This window comes from Callospermophilus lateralis, chromosome 5 (assembly GCF_048772815.1).
Source record: "Callospermophilus lateralis isolate mCalLat2 chromosome 5, mCalLat2.hap1, whole genome shotgun sequence".
Taxonomy (NCBI): domain Eukaryota; kingdom Metazoa; phylum Chordata; class Mammalia; order Rodentia; family Sciuridae; genus Callospermophilus; species Callospermophilus lateralis.
In genome coordinates, this window is record NC_135309.1 from 90162163 (window position 1) to 90184567 (window position 22405).

The 22405-nt window shown below is 36.0% G+C and overlaps 2 protein-coding genes across 3 annotated transcripts in view; one reads left to right on the top strand and one right to left on the bottom strand.

Moving 5' to 3' along the window:
- The window catches only part of Skic3 (SKI3 subunit of superkiller complex), a 90030-nt gene extending 86050 nt beyond the window's left edge, over positions 1-3980 (top strand). For both annotated transcript variants that reach the window (XM_076857007.2, XM_076857009.2), the window contains one exon: positions 191-3980. In XM_076857007.2, coding sequence (XP_076713122.1) covers positions 191-265 — 75 coding nt within the window. In that variant the 3' untranslated portion in view covers positions 266-3980. The remainder of the gene's footprint in view (positions 1-190) is intronic.
- A 9588-nt stretch (positions 3981-13568) lies between these two features.
- Positions 13569-22405, bottom strand: part of Fam81b (family with sequence similarity 81 member B) — a 61990-nt gene continuing 53153 nt past the window's right edge. The window contains exons 8-10 of the mRNA XM_076856022.2: positions 18009-18144; positions 16268-16463; positions 13569-13702 (exon numbers count right to left, since the gene is read on the bottom strand). Of these exons, the coding sequence (XP_076712137.1) occupies positions 13569-13702; positions 16268-16463; positions 18009-18144 (466 nt within the window). The remainder of the gene's footprint in view (positions 13703-16267; positions 16464-18008; positions 18145-22405) is intronic.

Genomic DNA, 22405 nt, shown 5'->3' on the forward strand with positions numbered 1-22405 from the left:
GGCATCTATACTAATAAATTGTGCTTCTCTCTTAAGTTAGCTTTGGTCGAACAATTTATTTCAGCAAAAATGATTGAAAAATTGCACATAATTACTTTTTCTTGTGTAGTTTAATGTTGTCTTTTTAAGACTGCTGTCCTTGGGATACTGTTAATAAAATCCTAACATTCCTGTACGTGATTTTCCATAGGTGTTGGTAAAAAATGCTGAAACTCACAGAGATACAAGAGCATTGGAACTGAATCAGAAATTGTCCTCACAGTAACAGTGGATTGTCTTATAGTGAGCAAACAAAGAAAAAGCTGTAAGAATGAAGTTGTGAATCAAGACTTTTCCCCAGAGCAACATATTTTAAAACTATAGTTGTAATCATCCATTCTTATTCCTTTTTTTAAGCTAAAGAAGTTAAAGCTCTTAATTTAAGGATGTAATTTTCCAATAACTCTTCAGATGACTGTAACCAGAAAATTATTTTTGATTTGGGAAGTCCATAACAAAGGAAAACCATGTTTCCCTTATTTGCTCAACAGTTATTTGTAAACCATGATTTTTTGTATCTTGCATGGTATATAATGGGACATCTTTTTTGATAATCCCTTACAATAAAGCCTTTATAGCCATTTTATAAATAATATAAAGAGCAGAACTTTCATTTGATGAAAAATAAATTCTAAGATTTAATTTCTTCCATGAATTCTGGAGTTCATATACCAACTCATCATGAAATCCAAATAATCCTGTAACCTGTTTTGCTAGAGTATCATCTCAGAGTCCCTTGAATAAGCATAATATAAATGTTAGTCTTTGACTACTATTGATATGTTTATATAATTCAAAATACTCAGGTGTGTGGCTTCAGTTAAAAACTATGGAAAATGTTGGAAAATAATGCTGACAGTATTTAATGATCATGCAGATTCTTCAATTTTGATGAAAAGACTTAATTTTCTGAAATAAAGTCTTATTTTCTCTATAGTATCAGTATGAGATAATTTCTAAATTTCAAATCGAGAAACTTGAAAGCAGTTTTCTGTTTTTTTCAAAAAGTCTTTTACATTTTAAATAAGCTGTATGTTGCTTACTTTGAATTTGTAGTTTTAAAAATATTTTCAAACATTTACAGATATTATTTATTGTACAAAGATATGTGGTTTTATTTTACGTATGTGGTTTTTCTAAACCAGACGCTTCACAGTGTTACTTTGTAAGATAATATAAATTGATAATAGTCTATAAATTGTACTTCAGAGGCTAATCTATTAAACTGAACCAAAATCTGGTGTTTCCCAAATTTGACTGAACATTATAATCATTCAGACCTATGCTGTCAGAATATTTCAAGACCGGAGGAGCCTAGAATTTTGCATTTTAAAGGAATGCCCGAAAACTTCTGTTTGTTCAGATTTATGAACCACTGGATTAATCTAATGATTCTGCTTTTCTTTGTTTCTGTAACAAAATCAAGCACCTGTCATTTTCTGCTCCTTTGTTCCTTTTTCTCATAACTGTCAAACCTATTCGATTCTTTTAACAACCTGGCACACAGGCAGTGAGAGATGCACTGCAGAAGGCTGCCTATGTTACCCAAGTATCCATGTTCTCCTCTTTCCTCAGGAAAATGCTTCAGCTTTTTCATCTTGAGTGGACTGGTTCCATCTGCCTGGATGCTTGGTTCAATTCTTATCCACCATTCACTTTCTTGGGTGTCACTTGCTTCATAAGGTTACTTCCACCTACAAGTGTGGTCTTGATTAGCTTTTGCTCCAGGCCTGTAATTAAGGGGTAACCTTTTGACTCCCTTGCCAAATTCTGGCTTCCCAGAACCTCAGTCTCAGGTTAGAAAGGAGACTTGGAGCTGGCGTGGTGGCTCCCACCTATAATTCCAGCAACTCAGGAGACTGGAGCAAGAAGATCACAGGTTCCGGGCCAGCCTCAGCGACTTAGTGAGTCCCTAAGCAAATTAGTGAGACCTTGTCTCAAAATTAAAAATAAAAAGAGCTGGATGTAGCTTAGTGGTAAGGCATTTATTGGTTCAAACCTCAGTACTACAAAAGAAAGGAGAGTTGTAACAAGCCCTTAGTTGATATCATCCCAGGTCATTCTTTTTTTGCATTTACATGTACACATCTTCTTTTAAATTTTGTTTATTACTTTCTCTTAAAATTGCTGCCCATTTTGAGCCTTAAATCATTCTTAATCATGTAATTTTTACAAAGCTTACTTTGTGCTGAACTTAGGCTGAATTCTTAATGTTATCATTTAATACTAGTTAATAAATGAGAGCAATGTTAAACAGCATACTTAAAACAAAATTTGAAATAAATAGTGTTTACAGATTCTAGAAACTTTAAAAAGTGGCCAGGATTTCTTTTTGGAGTTTATACATAAGTGTAATTATAGGAATTAGACTCAAGATTATTTCCTAAAGTGCCAACATTTAACATTTATCTTAGTGTTTAATTATTTTTGTTATATCTTATTTGAGAATTATGGTGTATTTGCTTTTATTTTCTATCCACCACTTGACTATCATTGATTAATTAGATGTTTATAGACTTGTTTGGCATCTGAGGATAATTTTTTATGGGAAAAATATATTTCGGCATACAAGTAAACTTTTGGAACATTATTTGGGATCACTTGTCGTATTTCTTGAAGTTGTCACATTAATTTCTGGTCAGAAGAAAAAACAAACCTTTAATTTAAGATGTTATGCTCTTTTTTAACTTTACTAAATGAGCTCTTGACAAGTGTTCTTTTTTTAATTGCTTTTATTTTTTAAATACATGACCTCAGAATGCATCACAATTCCTATTACACATATAGAACACAATTTTTCATATCTCTGTTTCTATATTAAGTATGTTCACACCAGTTCTTGTCTTCATACATGTACTTTGGATAATGATGTCCATCAAATTCCACCATCATTGCTAACCCCCTGCCCTCTCCCTTCCCCTTCCACCCCTTTGCCCTATCTAGAGTTCGTCTATTCCTCCCATGTTCCCTCTCCCTATCCTACTATGAGTCAGTAACCTTATATCAGAGAAAACATTCGCCTTGACAAGTGTTCTTTAGTTAGGATTCTACATGGACTAGGACTGGATAGAAATACTCAGGTGGTACATTAAGGAATTTGAAAGGTTAGTTATTGACCATGTTATGAAACTTTAGTTAGGTTAATAAATACTGATAATATGAACACAAAAGGGCACACATTTGACTCCTCTGTAGAAAGTTTGGTATCTACTTTGGGAAAACTATAGGAACACAACAGTGAAACCTATTTGGGAGTCAGTGTGGTTTACACATCCATTTTATTTTTTACACATTAAAAAATGTAGATATTCTGTTTTGGCAGTGTAGACCCTGGTTACTGTCCAGATCCTCATTTCACCCACTGTAGTTGCCAATGGATATACAACTTTGCAGGCTTCCTTCCATGCTGCTTTTGTAAAGGATAGCACTCAGCTACAGGTTATAAATGAACCCTCAATTTGCAGGAGAGGTTTTTTTGTTTTGCTTGTTACACACTTTAAAAAATACATATATATATTATATGCAAGCACAAAATTTCCCATGTATTGTTATTTAATGACTTATTAAATGAAATAAAATCATAAACTTCTCTTAGAGTATATACTCCATTTTCAGTTTAAAAAATAAAGTCACTTAAGTTCTATTGTATCTCACAACCACTCACAGTGTCTGTTAATGTACTATGTAACAATGGGGTTTTTCTTTCTTTGGATGATTAGAAACTTTTTTAACGGCAGGAATTTAAACTCCTTTTTTTTGTTGTTGTTAATATCTTTGTTTTATTTATTTATTTCATATGGTGCTGAGGATCGAACCCAGTGCCTCACTCACGTGAGGCAAGCACTCCACTCAACCACAAAGCTATAACCCCAGCCCTGGATTTTAAATTCTAATGTACCTAAACATCCTGTTCAACTAAAAGTTTTTAAAATAAATTCTAAACTAGCTTTAGACCTCAAAAAAAGAGTTTTTTTGTTTGTTTGTTTGTTTTTGTAGTGATGATTGGAGCCAGGGATACTTTACTACTGAGCTATGCTTCCAGTCCTTTTCATTTTTTGAGACAGGGTCTTGCTAATTTGTGAACTTAAATCCTTCTGTCTCAGCCTCCCAAGTTGCTGGGATTTCAGGTAGGCACCACTGTATCTAACTTGATCTTAAAATGTTTTGAAGTAGGTACATTTCTTCTTTAATAAATAGATATTAGGAAACATTTAAAATAATTTTTTAAAATTAATTTTGAACTCAGAATTGAAAATAGCAATTTGTTTTAGTGAAGCAAAATGGTGCTAGAAGAGAGAGAGAATTAAAATTGGAGTATCCCTAAGGATTTGGTTCCATATTATACCACTGGACTGTGACATGATTGGCATGTCTTGATCTTTACTGAGTTTGTTTCAGTAAAAAAAAATAATTTAGGCTTCATTCTTCACCACATATAATCTCTGTATGTAATATTTACTGTAAGAACATAATTAAATTAATTTTTCTGAAGATAAAGTGGGTAATAAGAAAAAGTATCCTATTGTTTCTGCTTATGGTAGGCTGAATAATGGTGCCTATATATATTCATGTCCTAATTCATTGCACTTGTGAAGATAGGGAGAAGGAGACTTTGCAGATCTGGTTGAATGTATAGACCTTGAAATGGGGAGAGACTCCTGTGTTATCCACGTGGAACCAATTTAATCAAAAAAGTCCTTAAAAGCGAAGAGCATTTCAGAGAGATGTGACAGTAGAAGCAGGTCAGAGAGAGCCCACATTGCTGATTTTAGAGATGGAGGAAGGGGCCATTGGTCATGGAAGGAGGTGACTTCTAGAAACTAAACAGCAAGGAAGCATTCTTCTGTGGAGCCTCTAAAAAGGAATGCTGCCCTGTTGACGTCTTGCTTGTAGCCTGGTGAGTCCCAGGTTGGACCTCTGACCTACAGAACTGATCTACAGCACTTTAAGATTAGTAATTTAGTAATTTCTGTTGTTTAAGCCATTAAATTTGATGATTTGCCTTAGCAGCAATGGAAAGTTAGTATACTGCTAATTGTGTATACTGTTAAAATGAATACATATATCTTTTACTTTCAGTTCCATAAGATTACTGAGATTAGAGATCATCTAAATTATTGTTAAAGAGAAGTGATAAGATATAGATGATGAGTTATTAAATAGTTTTACTGTGAAAACAGACTTGACTCTTAAGAATATGGCTGTCAATTTCTCTAATAGTTAATATCTGAACTGTTGTCACCCAATGTGATATTAACCACATACTATCACCAATACCATTGATAAGTACTTCACTCTAAATTCTCTTAAACAAAAACTACATTAAATTATACTCACAAAAACTAACAAGTGTGTTCAACCTATTTTACTGTTAAATGGATACATGACTGGGTAAGTCTTCACTCTTGGCCTTTAGTTTTTTCTGTGTATTTGTAAAATCAGGGCCTTAAACTAGATTCCTAATGACAAACTTCTAGTGTTCTAATAATGTCACCAAAGTTTTCAAGTCAGAAGTGAGCTGAAGCAAAACTGTGGATATAAACTGTATGGAATAGCGCATGTGAAACAGTGGCTCTAATTTCCACTAAACACGGTTCCCTTGTGCTTACAAACCTTAGGGTAGAACCACTCTGCAAAAAGTCTCATGGTAAAGGAAGGGAAAGAGGTTTGGGGGCTGAGACTCTGGGAAGAAAAGTGGTCTTCACTCAGTACTTTGATGGAAGCCAACATTTGTACATAGTTGAATGTAATTATATGTGCCTACTACATGTCCAATAGGTTATACTTTTTATAGAAAGGCCACCACTTTAAATAAAACATTATTTTAATATCTGACTCACAGGTAGCTTAAATAACTTGAGTTTCTAAGACCCTTTCTTTTTAATACCATTTCCTTCCCTTCTGACATACAAAATATATCATTGCTTAATTAGTATGGAGAAAAATGCTGCATAGTTTAGTATCAGACAATCAAGCATTTCTGGAAACTACAGTGTAGCCTTATTGAAAAGACTAATCTTTTTTAAAAATTTTTTTTAGTTGTAGATGGACACAATACCTTCATTTTATTTATTTTTTATGTTGTGCTGAGGATGGAACTCAGTGCCTCACACATGCTAGGCAAGCACTCTACCACGAAGGCACAACCCCAGCCCGAAAAGACTGATCTTAATCTGTTCAATTTAATAGATCTAGAAAGAAAAAAGTACAAATAGTCTTGATATAAATGGTACCTTCAGAAATTTGGAAATTGACCTGGAAAGTTAAGGGGTGTGGAAAAAAGACAACTACAGTAGGTTTTAATCTTCACAGACTGAGTTACATGTTTTCTTGCATATGTGCATTCCTGGCAATGCTAATTTGTCTTATGTTTGGGACACAAATGTCTGGGCACAAGAGAAAAGCCAGATGGAGCAGATGGTTTTTTTGTGTGTGTGGAAAGAAGAGGAGGAGGTTAGACAGAAAAAAACATTGCTGACAAGGCAAATTTATATTGTCACAAATAATATAAATTTCCTTCTATAAGAAGGAGATAAGTGTATTTCTGAATTGCCTAAGGTTATCCCTACAGTGCCTTAGAACAAGTACTATGCTTATGGTTGCAAGGCTTTTCTGTCTAAGAAGTAGATTCAGAATGGATTATCTATGCAATGGGCCCAGATTTATGAGAAATGGTGAATAATTTGTGAATATTAAGAATATGTAAGCTATAATAAGCTTTTGTGCTAATCAAGTAGCTTCCAGGGAAGCCTAAGTAAGATGTAGCATTGCCAAGGCTCTTTATACTGTACCAGCCAACCACCTGCTTCCAGAGGAGCCTTTTGTGCTTATGAGGTAGTAACCTTGACCCACCAGAGCTTCAGCATCCACAGACTGACAGGCAGGGGTAGACTGAATGCCTACCATGCACTTCCTTCAATTCTCATCATTTTTACAGTAGATGTCTTTATTTTTTGAGATGTTGATGGACCTTTATTTTATTCATTTATTTATATGCAGTGTTAACAATCTAACCCACTGTCTCACACATGCTAGGCAAGTGCTCTACCACTGAGCCACAACTCTAGTCACTAGATATCCTCATTTTATAGGGGAAAAAAAGGCACAGAGTTTAGTTTCTAAAATTTTATATTAGGTAAGTGGAATCTGCCTAAAACATTTTTTCGATATTATTGTTAAATTTTGCTAATAATTTCTATTAGCTCAAAGAAATGTGAAAAAAATGAGGTATGTATCTTTGAGACACAGCCAGTTATCCTAACAAGCTCTATTCAGATGCTACCATTTACCATTTGACACAATTAATTCTAAGGAGGAAATTTAAGAAACCCTCCTCCAAAGAAATAACTAAAAATTAAAACCTGTGTAATGACAAGGAATACTCCACACTTAGACTTTGAACTTCATAGAAACTAGGACCAAAGTGAGCTAATGGTTCGATTTAATTATTGATAACATCACCACTTTTGGTTTTATTTTATTTTATTTATTTATTTTTTGGGGGGGGGGTCGGTACTGGGGATGAACTCCGGGGCACTCAACCACTGAGCCACATCCCCACCCCTATTTTTGTATTTTATTTAGAGATAGGATCTCACTTAGTTGCTTAGCACCATGCTGTTGCTGAGGCTGGCTTTGAACTCAGGATCTTCCTGTCTCAGCATCCCAAACCACTGGGATTACAGGCGTGTGCTACTGCCCCAGACACATCACCACCTTTGGTTTTCTCTTTAGTGTTCTCTAACCTATTCCCAGAGTCCATCAGCTCCCCCTCCACTTTTGGCCCTTCCATATCTTAGGTGCCTGACACTTTCTTGATTTTGATGGACCTTCTTTAGTTATAAATTAATCCCTTCAGAGGAAATAGTTGGTTAAAACCTCACGAGTATGTGTGTGTGTGTGTGTGTGTGTGTGTGTGTGTTCCTCTTTCTATTTACTCTTTTACCTACCCACCCACCCATGCCATATTTCTTGAAGATTTTGTGTTGGTGTTATGAAAACTAAGTCTGAGCACTGAGTAATGGAATACAGCATAGACACTAGATAGATTCCTTGGTGTAGCGGTCATTTTGAGTTGCAGGATTATGGGTTTGCCTAGTGCCATGCAGTGCCACCCACTTGAAGTCTATCCATAAACATTTGCCTTGTGAATACAGTGCATTACTTTTGGGGAAGCACCTCCTACCTGGATACTAACAAATTTTACTTGGTATAAGGGGTATTGGGTTTGGTTTGATCCCTAGTACTTAATGGAAGAAATATGAATTATTGCCCATTGGCATCAGCACCCCACACAATTTCCTCTTGAGCTGTTGGCTTCCTTACCCCAAAACAATAGAAAGAATTACTTTTAAAACAAGAATAGTTCATCATTAAAATTTGGGGGGGAGGGCACTGGAGATTGAACTCAGGGGCCCTTGACCACTGAGCCACATCCCCTTCCCTATTTTGTATTTTATTTAGAGACAAGATCTCACCGAGTTGCTTAGTGCCTTGCTTTTTCTGAGGCTGGCTTTGAACTCATGATATTCCTGCCTAAGACTCCCAAGCTGCTGGAATTACAGGTGTGTGCCACTGTGCCTGGCTTTATCATTAACATTTGATTCAGGAGAAATCTATATTTTGCCCTTCCTTCTACTTTTGTGCATTGCTAGAATTATTGTAAGACAAGGTGTTTTTTCTCATATGTAGTAAAAGCACTTTTTCAAAACTCAAAAGTTATTTTTAGGTAGTGATCTGAATCAGAGTTATGTGAAAAAGTACCATGGGACCTGTCTTTCTTTCCCCACAAAATTGAAAGTTCTGTTTACTTTTGTTAATTTCATATATCAAGTATAGTACCTGCTATGTGTTATACACTAATATTAGATAATCTACATACATAGAAGTAGTATAATAATGTTTAATATCAAATTCTCTGGGCCGGTGAGTGCAAATCCTGACTCCCTGTAGCTGTATGACCATACATAAATTACCTCTCATGTGCCTCAGTATTAGATATCTGGTAGACTGAAAAATTTAATCCATTTAGATAGCATTAAGCAGTGTTTGATATCTAGTGAAAGCTCAATGAATATGTATCTTCATTCTTTCAGTAATTACAAGGTAGGTATACTATTATAATCTTCATTTTAAGATGAGGAAGCTAAAACTCCAAAGTTATGTTTTAAAGGTTACTCTTGGTCCTTGAGATATAGACCAAGTTTCTCAACATGCATTACAAGGCTCTTTGTTATTGGGCCCCCTCCCCCTACCTTCTCCAGCGTTCTTTGTCATTATCCACCTCTCACGACACTTGGTTGACATTGAACCTCTGTAGTTCCTGGCACGTGTCCCCATTCTCTCAGGCCTTTGCTCAGGCTGTTTCCTCTGCCTGACCCCCACCTCCACCAATCAAGCCTCTCTCCCTTATACTTTCAAGTTCTCAATATAGACATTCTTCCTTCTGGAAAATGCCTCTGCCTGATTCCCCATGTTTACTAAATACCTTCCCAGATGTTCTCATTATACCCTGTACTTGCCCATATATTTGCAAATTTAATTATTGTTTTTATTCCCTGAACTGTAAGTTCCCTAAGGCCAAGGTCCATGTTCTGATTGTTCAGTATTGTATATACTGTACCTAGCACATAAGTATATGAGGGATGGAAAGACATAAAAAGTAATACCTCACTAAAATTAGGTAAGTTAGTAAGGTAAAAACACTGCATATATATGTGCATATGTATTATGGATCAAATTCTTCCTCTTGGTGTTTTTGGATGCTGCTTCTGTAAAAGACGGCAGGGTTACTGGCATGTGGAACACTCTGGGGATTCTGTTTCTTTGACCTTGGGCCTTGTTCCACTCCTAGCTATTGGAGCAGCATATCCACCTCATAGTGGGACTGAGAAGGCAATTACTTATATGCAATCAGGTGAAGGCCTTGTTCTTCATTTTAATGGAGAAGCAAAACATTTAAAACATTACTTAGTCTTGAGTAAGAATATTTAAATTTTTCCACAAAGAGCCAGCTAAAAAATATCCATTGTTGTATATATTTAAGCTGTAAAATATGGTGTTGTGATATACGTATCACAAGAGTAAGTTGTGATATACTTTTCCAAGAGTAAGTTTTAGTAAGAGGCAGAAAATGCTGGGAGTCAGAACACTACTTAAGCTGTGCAAAAGGGCTTACGTGGTGTTTGTGCATAAAGTAAGAGCTACCTGAAATATTTTGATGTAGAGTCTATAGTGTGGGTATGAAGATTCTGTAATGCTCAAACATATTGGGGAGGGAAATTTGACATTTCTCACAGGATTCAGAAATGTCATTTGATATAGAATACAATCCCATGCATAGTGAGCTGATAAGAAAGGAGGATTGTTCATGGTTATTAGCTTTTTCCATCCATAGCAAAATAAATGCAAGGGGAGGGAGTCCTATCTTCACTGTCCCCTGAGCATAGGTGAATTTACTGTATAACAATCAATGGCTCTTGAGCTTCAGAGCCACTCATTTACATGGGCCCTGGCCACAAATTTACATGGTCATTATAATATGTGCAGATGTTTTAATCATAATTGATTAAGACAATTGATTAAAACCACTGCATTTTTCTTTTTTTAAGAGAGAGAGAAGAGATAGAGAATTTTAAAAATATTTTTATTTTTCAGTTTTCGATGAACACAACACATCTTTATTTTTCATTTTTTTATGTGGTGCTGAGGATCGAACCCAGTGCCCCGCGCATACCAGTCGATCGCGCCACCGCTTGAGCCACATCCCCAGCCCTCACTGCATTTTTCTACTCCTTTGGTTGACATCAGGTGGTGCTAGAGTGACTATGGGCATCTTTGAGATAAATTTGGTTAGATCAATGTATTCAATGTTGTTCACAATTGTGTATGGAGTTGAATTACTGGTATTATCCCAATGTAGCATTTACTTCCTAAAATATTTTACAGACTACTGTGCAAACTCATCTGGCATAATGACCGGACATTAGCAATATATATATATATAAGCAATATATATATAAGCTTTAGACCCTACAGAACTTGGGTCCACCCTCTTTCTAGGCATAGTGCTCAGGTCATCTAGAGTCTGTGCATTCCCAGGTGACATCCTAAGTAAGAGGATGGTAGCAGAGGATGCTTTGATCCTTTGAGCTCCCACCCTTAAATGGTACTTTGCTGGTCAACACCAGCGAAAGGGGTTAATTCTGAGAAAATATTTGGCCCAATCCTGTGCTAGTCTTTGAATTACAATATGGTTTAGAGCATTTTTATTTACAAGAAAAAAAATGCATCCTGTATTTTTTTCCCACTTGCTTGGTGTATATCCTCTTTGCTTTTGTAGTCATGTCTGTAGATTAGAAAGTGGGTATGAGTGGGATAATATGCCTTGTTCTATATAATTTCCTAATTTAACCTTTCCAATTTATTTGGTTCATTATAGACTAGTATATTTGTTGTTTTTCAACATATGTAAAAATGTAAAACTATTTATATATACTTATTGTAGAAAACAAAAGTTTTATAACTCAATCATTGCTAAATTTGTTTTAAAAATCTTTTTTGCATACTGTACTTCATGTATTGTGTTAAAATTATTAGAAACTAACTTTTGACTTAAGTGGGGCCAGTATTGCTGTGCAACTTGCTTTTTCTTCATCTAACAGTGTATCATGGATAGCTTTACATATAACTTTTTTTGGGGGGGGGTCTGGTAATACCATTAATTTAGTTAATAGATGCCTCACATTTTTATATACCATAACAAATAATGCTATAATAAGTAAGTATCCTTATTCAAATTTCTTGGTATACTTTGAGAGCATTTCTTTCTGTAATATAAATTTCTAGTCATGGAATTGTGGATAAAAGGGTGTGTGTGTGTATTCATATACATATGTATGTATATATACGCAAAATATTAACAGATGTTATTATTTTATTATGGATATTTTAAGAGCTTTATATTACATAAAATATCATCTCCTTATCCTAGAATGGCACTTGATTACAAAATACACTTACTGTTGCTTCTAAATGCTTAATTACTGCTATGAATATTCCTTCAATGATAGAGCCAATGATGTTGCATAAGGCTAATGTCAATAAGTCGAGATGTTTTATACAGTTAAAAATTAGAAAAATGGACACTGGTCAAAAATTTATATGAAAGGTAAATTTGTTCTCTATTTGAGAGAAGTTATCACTCCTTCTGTAAACTAAGGAAGGTGCCTAAATCTGAAGCATAAGTTCCCTTGCCAGCCCTATACACAATCTGTGATTAGACATTAGTCCTTGTTCTGAGCACAGATAACATGCTGTGGATAACTTGTTTTACTTTTCACAAATTTGTTGCCTCATTCCAGACTCAATATTTATATCCAGAAAAATTAGGTATATTTTAATTTTATAAGAAATTAATTCATGTTTGCAGTACAGCTACATCAATTATGTGGCATATTTTTCCTGAAAGCTGTTGAATTATCTTATTTTGGATTAGAACTTACTCATAATTCTGATACATACTGAAAACAATGAAAATATATTTTGAACATTCTAAACTTTCTATGAACATTGGGATTGTTAGGCAAGGAAAATCTTTGTGTCAAAAGTTGTGATTGATGGACTGTGGTTATAGCTCAGTGGTATATCATTTGCCTAGTATGTGTAAGGTTCTGTTCTCATCACTGCATATAAATAAAATAAAGGTCCATTAACAACTACAAAAATACTTTTTAAGAAGTTGTGATTGAAAACCCACTAGATGTACCTGTTCCACAAATATTTCCTTCATAAATTAAGAACCATATTGAACTAGATATTAATGCTTAAAACTGGAGAAGTTTGCTGGGCATGGTGGTGCATGCCTATAATCCCAGCAGCTCAGGAGGCTGAGACAGGAGGATCACGGGTTCAAAGCCAGCCTTAGCAATGGCGAGACACTAAGCAACTCAGTGAGACCCTGTCTCTAAATAAAATAAAAAATGGGGCTGGGGATGTGGCTCAGTGGTTAAGTGCCCCTGAGTTCAATCCCTAGTACCTACCCTCCTTCCCCCAGAAAAATAAAAAAATTGGAGAAGTTTCTCTTAAAAAATTGAAATATTTTGGCAATAACGGACTGAATTCATATAGGTAGTGAATTATAGCTGTATAGCAGCTATTATTTTCAGACAGGTTTTGCCATAGTTCAATTTGCCATATTCCTGCCATTCTTTGATGTATTACATCTGGCCTTACTTAATTCATCTGTGTACATTAAGAACATTGTTCTTTTTTAATTTGTAGGTAAATAAAAATATAGAAAAGGCAACTGTGTGAAGATTTTCCTTAATTTTTTCACTAATACATTGAAGACATGGAGACATAAAGCTTCTTTATTGTTTTTCCCTGGTACATTCATATTCTTAAATGGTGGTAAGAGATACAGAGACATTAGAGGCAGTAAGAACCATAGAGATATTAACTTTCTTATTCACAATTATTTCTAACAGATTGCTCCATTAGCATGTGAAAAAGAAAAAGACTGGAAAGTTTTATACCTCCTGGAGTTCCACAATCTTACGCTTTAATTTCTTTATGTCTTTCTGTACTTTATATTTCTCTAGATCCATTTTTGTTTTCTGTATTTGTTGGAGGGAGTTGAGAGAGTCGTGAATTGATTTAAATCCTGAAAAAGAAAAAGAGACTACATATATATCAAAGAATGCATTGGAACATTTTTTTTTTTTTGGTAGAAATTGGCAGATTAGAATTTCTGCCATAATTGATCATTGTTTAATTTAAAGTACATTAAATTCCATTAAAACCCTTTTAAAAACAAACAAAATCCATTTCATCTGAGGATATAATAGGTTCTGTGTTTGAGACTGAGGTCTCTGATAGCTTCATGACTGTGGCATGCTTGGTGACTAGGAAGTTTCTGTGCAAAGACACAGAATGCCAGGCTGCTGGGAAAACTTCTGTGTAAAGACACAGGATGCCTGGCTGCTGTAGCAATGTCCTTCATGAGGAAACTCTGTATTAGAGTCTTAGCAGCCTCCACCTTGATCTCAGGCACACAGGTCCTGGAAATAAAGGAACTCTCTTGTTAGACAACCACAAGAACCTGCCCACATAGCAGTAACTAACTTTATACAATGGACTTTCTTGAGAGCTACACAAAGCTCCCAACATTGCACATTGCAATGTAGTATGCAACTGAAGAATAAGCTGCATAATGTTGCTAAGTCTGTAACCTGCCTAATGACACAGTGAACAATATGTACCAATGATGCTAATGACCTAAAGCAACCTATTGATATAAATAAAGCTTGGCAGCTTGGCCCTTCTGCCATTCTGCCATCTTTCTTTCCTGCCTCTGTATCTTGTCTTTGTGTCCCTTTTCACTAAGCCCAATAAAAGAAAAAGTAGGCCCAAATCTTCACCATGTTGGCTTAGGATCTGACTTCCTTAACAAGACTCCTAAAGCGCAAGAAGTAAAATCAAGAATCAATAAATGGGATAGATTTAAACTAAAAATCTTCCTCTCAGCAAAGGAAACAATAACGTGAAGAGAGAACTTATAGAATGGGAGAAAATCTTTACCAACCACACCTCAGAACATTAATCTCCAGCACTTGTATGATTTGTGTGTGGTGTGTGTGTGTGTTACTAGGGATGGAACCCAGGGCCTTGTGCATGTGAGGCAAGCACTCTACCAACTGAGCTATAGCCCAAGCCCTGTGTGATTTTTTTTTTTTAAGAGAGAGAGAGAGAGAGAGAGAGAGAGAATTTTTTAGTATTTATTTTTTAGTTTTCGGCGGACACAACATCTTTGTTGGTATGTGGTGCTGAGGATCGAACCTGGGCCGCACACATGCCAGGCGAGCGTGCTACCACTTGAGCCACATCCCCAGCCCAAGCCCTGTGTGATTTTTAAAAAGAAAAATTCTTGTTACCAAGTCGAAGGTAAATACCACTGATGAGATTTGAGAATTTCTCTGAGAATAGCCGGTTTGAAAGGCATAAAAGAGTGGCTACCCTCTTCCCTCCTAGCACTTTGTGTCCCTCTTATACATATCTAGTCATTCATGACCACAGACCTACCAGACCTCAAACTTCTTAAAGTGTAGCCCATTTCTTATTCACTGAGGCCTTTCACATAGTTGCTTCTCAACACATTTTCATTAAAAGCATAAAGGAGCAGACCATTAATTTGGAATCCTCTTTTGCTAGAACTCCCACTTGGTAAAATGTAGAAACACATAGATTGTAAATTTCTCTTCAGTTAATCCTGATATTGTACCAATGGGATGAGTAAAATTAAATCTTTGAGAGTTAAGGCAAAAGCAAGGCCATTTTTAAGTACCAGTTAGATTTGGGACATGATTCCTGGCTAGATAATTCATTATTTTGACTTGGTAGTAGAAAGTGGGGGTTGTGAGGGTTATATTTCCAGGCAACAAATTCTACTTATATGCCAGAAACAGCTGCTAGAATGAAACAGTGATGTCTTCCCAAGGTGCCTCCACAGCATCTCTTCATGGGACCAAAATTTTGTGGAATTTAAATGTGAATTTTTCTGAGATCTAGAAGATAGAGAATGGGTTGGAGTTTCTCTATACAGGAACTCCTTTAGTTCCTGGTAATTCCTTCAGAATTGTGATTTGAGGCAGATGGCTGCTCCACAGCACCTATCCCATGTCTTTTCTTTTGACAAATTAGATGAGCCTTTCAAATTAATCCTCTTTGATGTTAGCTCAGCTTGACACTGCTGCCATTAGCCTCTTAAGAGGAAAAGCAGTCATTATACTGGACTCTGCTAATTCATCTCTTCCTCACTTCTAAAGGTCAAGTTTCCAATCTGACATCTGTCTAGGCTCATTACTTGTAGTCCGATGAGAGGGACATCTGATTTAGGCTCCTAATTTTATAATATACCCAACAAGTCAGGTCTTGGTGATCTCTAAGGACTTTCCATGTCTAGGATTTATGATTTAGATTCTCTTAAGAGAATCTCAGGGCAGCAACAGGATTGTGACATTACCCAATGTGAATGAAGAAAGTTGACTCATTTATACATGTTCTAATGGTATGCTGGCATCCTATAGGATATTTAGGAAGCCAGATTAAATACATAATGATGTAACTAATGAGAAGATTGTTCCATGGCCAGTGGTTTAAAGTAGAAACTTCTGAGCAATTGGACAGGAAAGGACAATTATTCTTTCCTTAATAAAAGGTATCTACTCACCTGATTGATATTCATTCTGCATTTTCTCTAGTTCACCCCAGACATGCTTTTCCATTTGGCTCATCTTTTTGGACAATTTATTTTCTACAAACTTTACTTTGTTCAATTCTGCTTCCTGTTTCTGTGAGTTAATGAAATTTTCTAATTTGCTTGAAAGCTGCAACATTTTTTCTTCCATTTTGTTTTCAGACTTTTCCTAGAAAAGAGATCAGCAGAGAAGAATACTAATGTGGATTTATATTTCATCTTAGAGAAAACGTTTTTAACATATTTGTTTTCCCATGTTAAGCCTGAAAATTCAAACCAAGATTCCTTATATCTTAAAATTGTGTACCAGGTGTAAGAGTTAATTCTTTTTGTTTGACCTTGTTTGTAGTTTCTGGATTCTACATGCTATAGAATAAAATAAGAGGGCTCTCTCTGGTCTTGCTGAAATCCCTTAAGGATTTGGAATTTGAGTCTAGTGTTTAAAGAAGTGTAGCAAATGAGATGATTTAGTTATGGCTTTCCCTGAGCTCCTTGGCATGTTCCTAAATGCCAGAAGTTCTTATTCCCTAGAACTTCATATCCACATCAACACACTTCAGCAAGAATAGTGACTTTCCATTCCAACTGTTTCTTACAATCCTCTGGATTATACCCCACCTCTAGAAATTTTGATTTAATTGATTTATGATGGAGCTCAGGAGTTAATACCACTTAAAAACTCTTCAAGTGATTCTATTATGCAGCAGGGTGTGGAATGCAGAAGCAGCCTTAGGCTAATTCGCTTCTCATCTCACTTCCTCACAGAGAATTTGGGAGCAGGAACTGGACAGACTGTCCTGGCCCCTTTGGCCCTCTTCTTTTTGCCCCTGCCTTGCCTCAGGAAGGGTGGATTCGTCTCTCTCTTCTTGTAAGAGACTTCTGTCTGCAGGGGAACCCACAAGGTCACTTAGTGCTGCCTGTAACTGGCAGAGGAATTTACCTAACTTGAGGGTAAGAATAGCAGGCCCACTTGGCAACTACTGATGTGACTGCACATACTTTGATACCCTTTCTCAGTGATAATGTTGTTATGAATATCTCCTCCTCTTGGACTCCTATCTTATTCAGTTATTTGCAAACTCTGGTGGGGGTGAGAGACATTATTTACTGAGCTGCCCAAAGCTCCTTTACTGAAGTTATCTTTTTTGAATCACCTTCGTGGCTGGCAGCCACTGACAGCATTGATGTCCCTTTTTAGCCTTCCAGATGTGCTGGTTGCAATGGGAAAAGGCAACCCTAAAGGAAATATATTTTTCATAAACTTTGGTAACCTTACCTCAAAGTTTGGGGCTTTCTTCACACAATCTAAAAAGAGTTTTGAAAAATTTTGTTCTACTGACAGATCTCCAGAGATTTTAAATGACTTTGTGAGCAGAAGTTTTCAAGATTTCTTGTGCCTAAGTGCCATCCAATATGATTGTCTAAGATCAAGTATTCCAGTGAAGGCCCCGGAGAGTTAACTCCCTAGGTCTGGGGTGACAATCTGTATTTTTGAAAAAATCACTTCAGGTAACTTTGAACAGAGAAATGCAGATTCACAGAGTTAGGGTATAGTAAACAGGACCAGAATAAGGCTGTTGAACCTACAGTGCTAAAATTATAAAGAAGTTACTGATGCTGTAAATGTTGAAGAGTGAACTTCCAGATCTTTACTCGTGGCTAACATCCAGACATTTACCATGCAGCTCTACTTCATGAAATAAGAGCTCCTTACCAGTTTCTCCTGCAGGACCATCAGACATTCATTTGTATGGCTCAGGTGGTCTTTTCTGTGTTTGATAAACTCACTTTGTGCCCATTTTTGATTGTTCTCAAGTTCTTCGTACAGATTATTTGAAAGTGAATTGAATCTAAGGAAAAATGTTTGATTCTGTTTTAATGAGTGGATTGAAATATAAAACAAAATTTTAGTGTTGAAAAGTCTTCTGTAAGGTCAGGCTCAGTGTATCTAGCCAATATTTACGTTGTGATATAGGAGGTGGGGAGGCAAGGTAAGTGCACTTTGGGGCCACCTGGGCCTAAATTTAGTCCAGCTGCTGGCTGCACCCCTCTGCATACCCTGAAATACACAGTGACAGGTTTACTGCTGGCTTGGAAAAAAATCTCACCACACCTAAGTGCATATTATCCATGCAAAATTTCCCTCAGGGCCTGGGGCTCATTATGTGTGTTGGAAACACTGATAAATCACTTGGGGTGGGTGTCTCTATGGTAGGGGTAGACAAACTTTTTCTGTTAAAGGGTGGTTTGTAAAGATTTTAGACTTTGTGGGCTTTGTGGTCTTTGTTGCAGCCACTCAATGCTGCCATTGCAGCAAAAGAGCAGCCATAGATAACACAGAAACAAATGAGCATGGCTACATTTTGTTCACACTTTATTTACACACACTAAAACTTAGATTTTATATAATACCTTCATGAAATGGAATATAATTCTTTTCTTTTTTAATATATACAATTTATTTAATAAATTAATGTCATTCTAAATACAGTGCCAGAACATTATGCAGTTGAACATGCTAGTAATGTTTGTCATGAAGCACCTGTGCTCACGTTAGATTGGCGGCACCCCACTACTGCTAGTGGTTCCTGGGATTAATGCCAGAGCAGCACTAGTTATCTGCTCTTCTGCACAGCTTGTGCAGAAAATTCCTGAACAGTTCACCTTCCTAATCCTACCTCACCTCAACAAACACACATCAGGTTAAAAAAAAAAACACACCCTGACAGCTAACAGATACCTATATACAATCACTCTACAGTAATGCTTGTTATTAAATTAAGATGTAATGAACTGGTTAACCCACTCTAAAACTTTAAGATGGAGAACTACATCAGCAGCAGGTAATTATATACATGAGCCAATGTTACTGTAATATAGAAATGGAGACATTTAGTGATTAAAGCTCCACACAGACCCGCACAATGAGGGGATAGCAATTCATATTGCAAGCCCAGCAACTTAAGTCCATACCTGGCAAATGACCAGCTGAATGGACAACCTGTATTCTAGATAGACAAGTATAAGTTAGTGGAAAGAGTATAATTCTTTTCTTAAAGAAATTATTCAGAAGCGCAAAATCCATTCTTAGCTGTAGGCAGATTTGACTAAGAGTGGTAGTGTGCTGATTCGTGCTCTAAAAAGTGCCACTCTAAAGTTGGGGAGGGGATGGTGCAGAAAGAGCCTGCATTGTCTTGGGGAGGAGAGGAAAGTCAGGGGAGGAGGGGGAGAGACCCCCAAGAAGACCTTGGGAAGCAGTGTTCAAACTGGACTTTAGGTTGTCTCCGTCTCAGGTGAAATCTTCAGTGCAGTCCCCATTGCCACCAGTGGATATATGTGAGTGGATTTCGTGTGTGTGTGTGTGTGTGTGTGTTTGTTGTGTTTGCTTAAATGGGGACTGATTTACTCATGTGAAACAAAAAAATAAAAGTAATAGACTTTCAGAAAGGGACTGCTGGCATCAGGATGACATACCATAGGAGTATTAAATAACAGAGAATGAAGGATTTTTAAAAATTATTATAGAGATTAAAAGTTTTGAAAACATGTACCACCAGTCTAAAACATCCCTGTAGAGTGATTGAGGGTTTAAGCAGAAAGGGGACTCCATATCTGAAATGACTTGAGTGATGAGGGTCTCTCAAGAGATGAGGGATGAGTACTTGTAATTCATATGTATGTTTTCTATATGTGATTTGCTCATGGTAAGATGTCAATTTCAATTCCTTTCAGAATAGGCAAAATGATTTGATTGGTAGAAACAATGCATGTTGTTCATTATTGAAAATATCAGAATACTTTGCAAGGTGTTACACTTACAATAACAGTAATAAGCACTCTAATGTGTTCAGGCAAATATATACAGACAATTTAGCATGTGATAATTATCACTGGAAATTGCTTAAGACATGCTGGACACACACTGTATGCACATGCCTCTCTTGCTCTCCTAAAAAAGTGTTTAAACTCATAATTAGAAAAGTGCCATCAAATTATTTTCCCTTTTAATTTAGACCAGTGACTCTGAACTGGAGGCAATTTTGCCTCTTCTAAGGACACTTTGTGATGTCTGGAGACCGTTTTGATTTCATCACTGGGAGGTGATATTGGCACCCAGTGCTTAGAAACCAGGGATGCTGCTAAACATCTGTAATGCATACAGCCCTGCAACAAAGAATTATCCAACTAAAATATCAATAGTAATGAAAAACCTTGACTTAGTTGAGTAAACCCTGACTTAGTTGATGAAACCAAGGAATGGGAAAAGTGAGTTAATTTTCCAATAGCTAAATTAGTTATAAGAGCTAAATTCTCATCTTTACTCCTTCTGAATTATAACATTGTTTTTGACCCAAAGAGATATAGAAGGCATATCTTGTTTCAGGTGGGTATCCTAACTTTGAAGATGACATTCATTTCTCTTTTTGTGCTTAATCTAATGATTCTCATTCACCTCTGCTACTGGCCAACAGCTGTTGAATCTCAGACAAATAAGCTCACCAACTGTTAAGTGGACAACTTCACGTGAGCCATCTGTTTCTTCCTATGGAACACTCTTCTTCAGAATTTCCACTGGCGCCTGCCACCTTATCACAAAAGTTATTTTAATCACCCTTAAAAAGGACCCCTTCTCACCTGACATCCCCTTTTCCCTTACCCTACTTTTATTTTTTTTAAAATGTCCATTGCCCTCTGATACATACTAATTTGTATGCTATCTTCTCCACTAGAATTGAAGCTCTATGAAAACAGAATTTTGTTTGGTTCATTGCTATAAATAATGCCTGGAATATTGTAAGTGATCAATAAATAGTTGTTGACTATGGGTATTTTTTTTCAATAAATAATAGCTATTAGGGCTGCTAACACATAACATGTAAACCTATTAATCTATTTAGAAATCTAATCTGCTTTGATATTTGCCTTATTTTTCCTGTGTCTGGTGGAAGTATTAATTAATACTTATGATGAAGGGAGACAGTAAGTCCCCAGATAATCAAGAGTTAACCTTTCAATTAAGAATTCAGGCTTCAGTGTCCACCTTTCCTGTGTAATAAATGAGAAAATTTAGTCTCTTATTATTTATATAGTTATAACCAAGGAACCAAGGAACCACTAAATGTGCTCAAGTAATATCTCCAGAAGGGCATATCAGTAATTGAAATTATGAAACTAAAGTCATAAAACTGAGTTACTACTTATGATCCTTTTATTACAAGGTTTGCTTACAATTGGAGATTCATGTTTCTGTTAACAATCAGAAGTCATATTCTCTCTGTTGGTAATTTATTAAAATACAAAAGCATTTTTAAAACGTTCTTCTTGTAAGACAAAAAGATAAAGATTTTTTATAAACAGTTTTCTTTGCTTAGACTTTTCCCTAACATAATGAACATGATTTGCCCTAATTCTATTGATTATAGAACTTACAGATATCATTGGAAATTGCTTAAGACATGCTGGACACACACTGTATGCACATGCCTCTCTTGCTCTCTTGCAAAAGAATGAATTTATCTTGGATGACATTCATAATTTTTTTCCAATGGTTAAACTGATTTTTTTTTACCATGCGATTTATTTTTATTTTTTATTTTTAGTCATACATGACACCAGAATGTATTTTGATATATAATACATACATGGAACATTTATAATTTAGTTCCCAAATCTTCTATTCTATTAGTTTTAGGAGTATTATTATTGGATATAGATAGACAGGTAGATAGCAAAGACAAGTGTCATCAAACATTCCCACTCTATTTAGACCATTTCTCAATTGGGGGTAATTTTGCACCACTGAGGGAACATTTGGCAATATATGGGGCAATTTTGGCTGTTTCTAAATGGATGGATGACTTTGTCTTATTTTTCCCAAAACAGAAAAATCAGACTTGTGAGTTACACATTTATGGCCAGAGACCCCACTAGGATGATGTGTAGGCTATTGATAGACTTTTAAATTTTTTTTCTTATTGACAGAATCAGACTAAAATTTAAACCAAGGGCAATTATAAGGAAGGGGGTTACAAATGGTAAAGAAAAATTTAATTGGAAACTGTAGACACAGTAGAGGCCACAGCAGGGGGCTAACCATGAAGGCAGAATAAA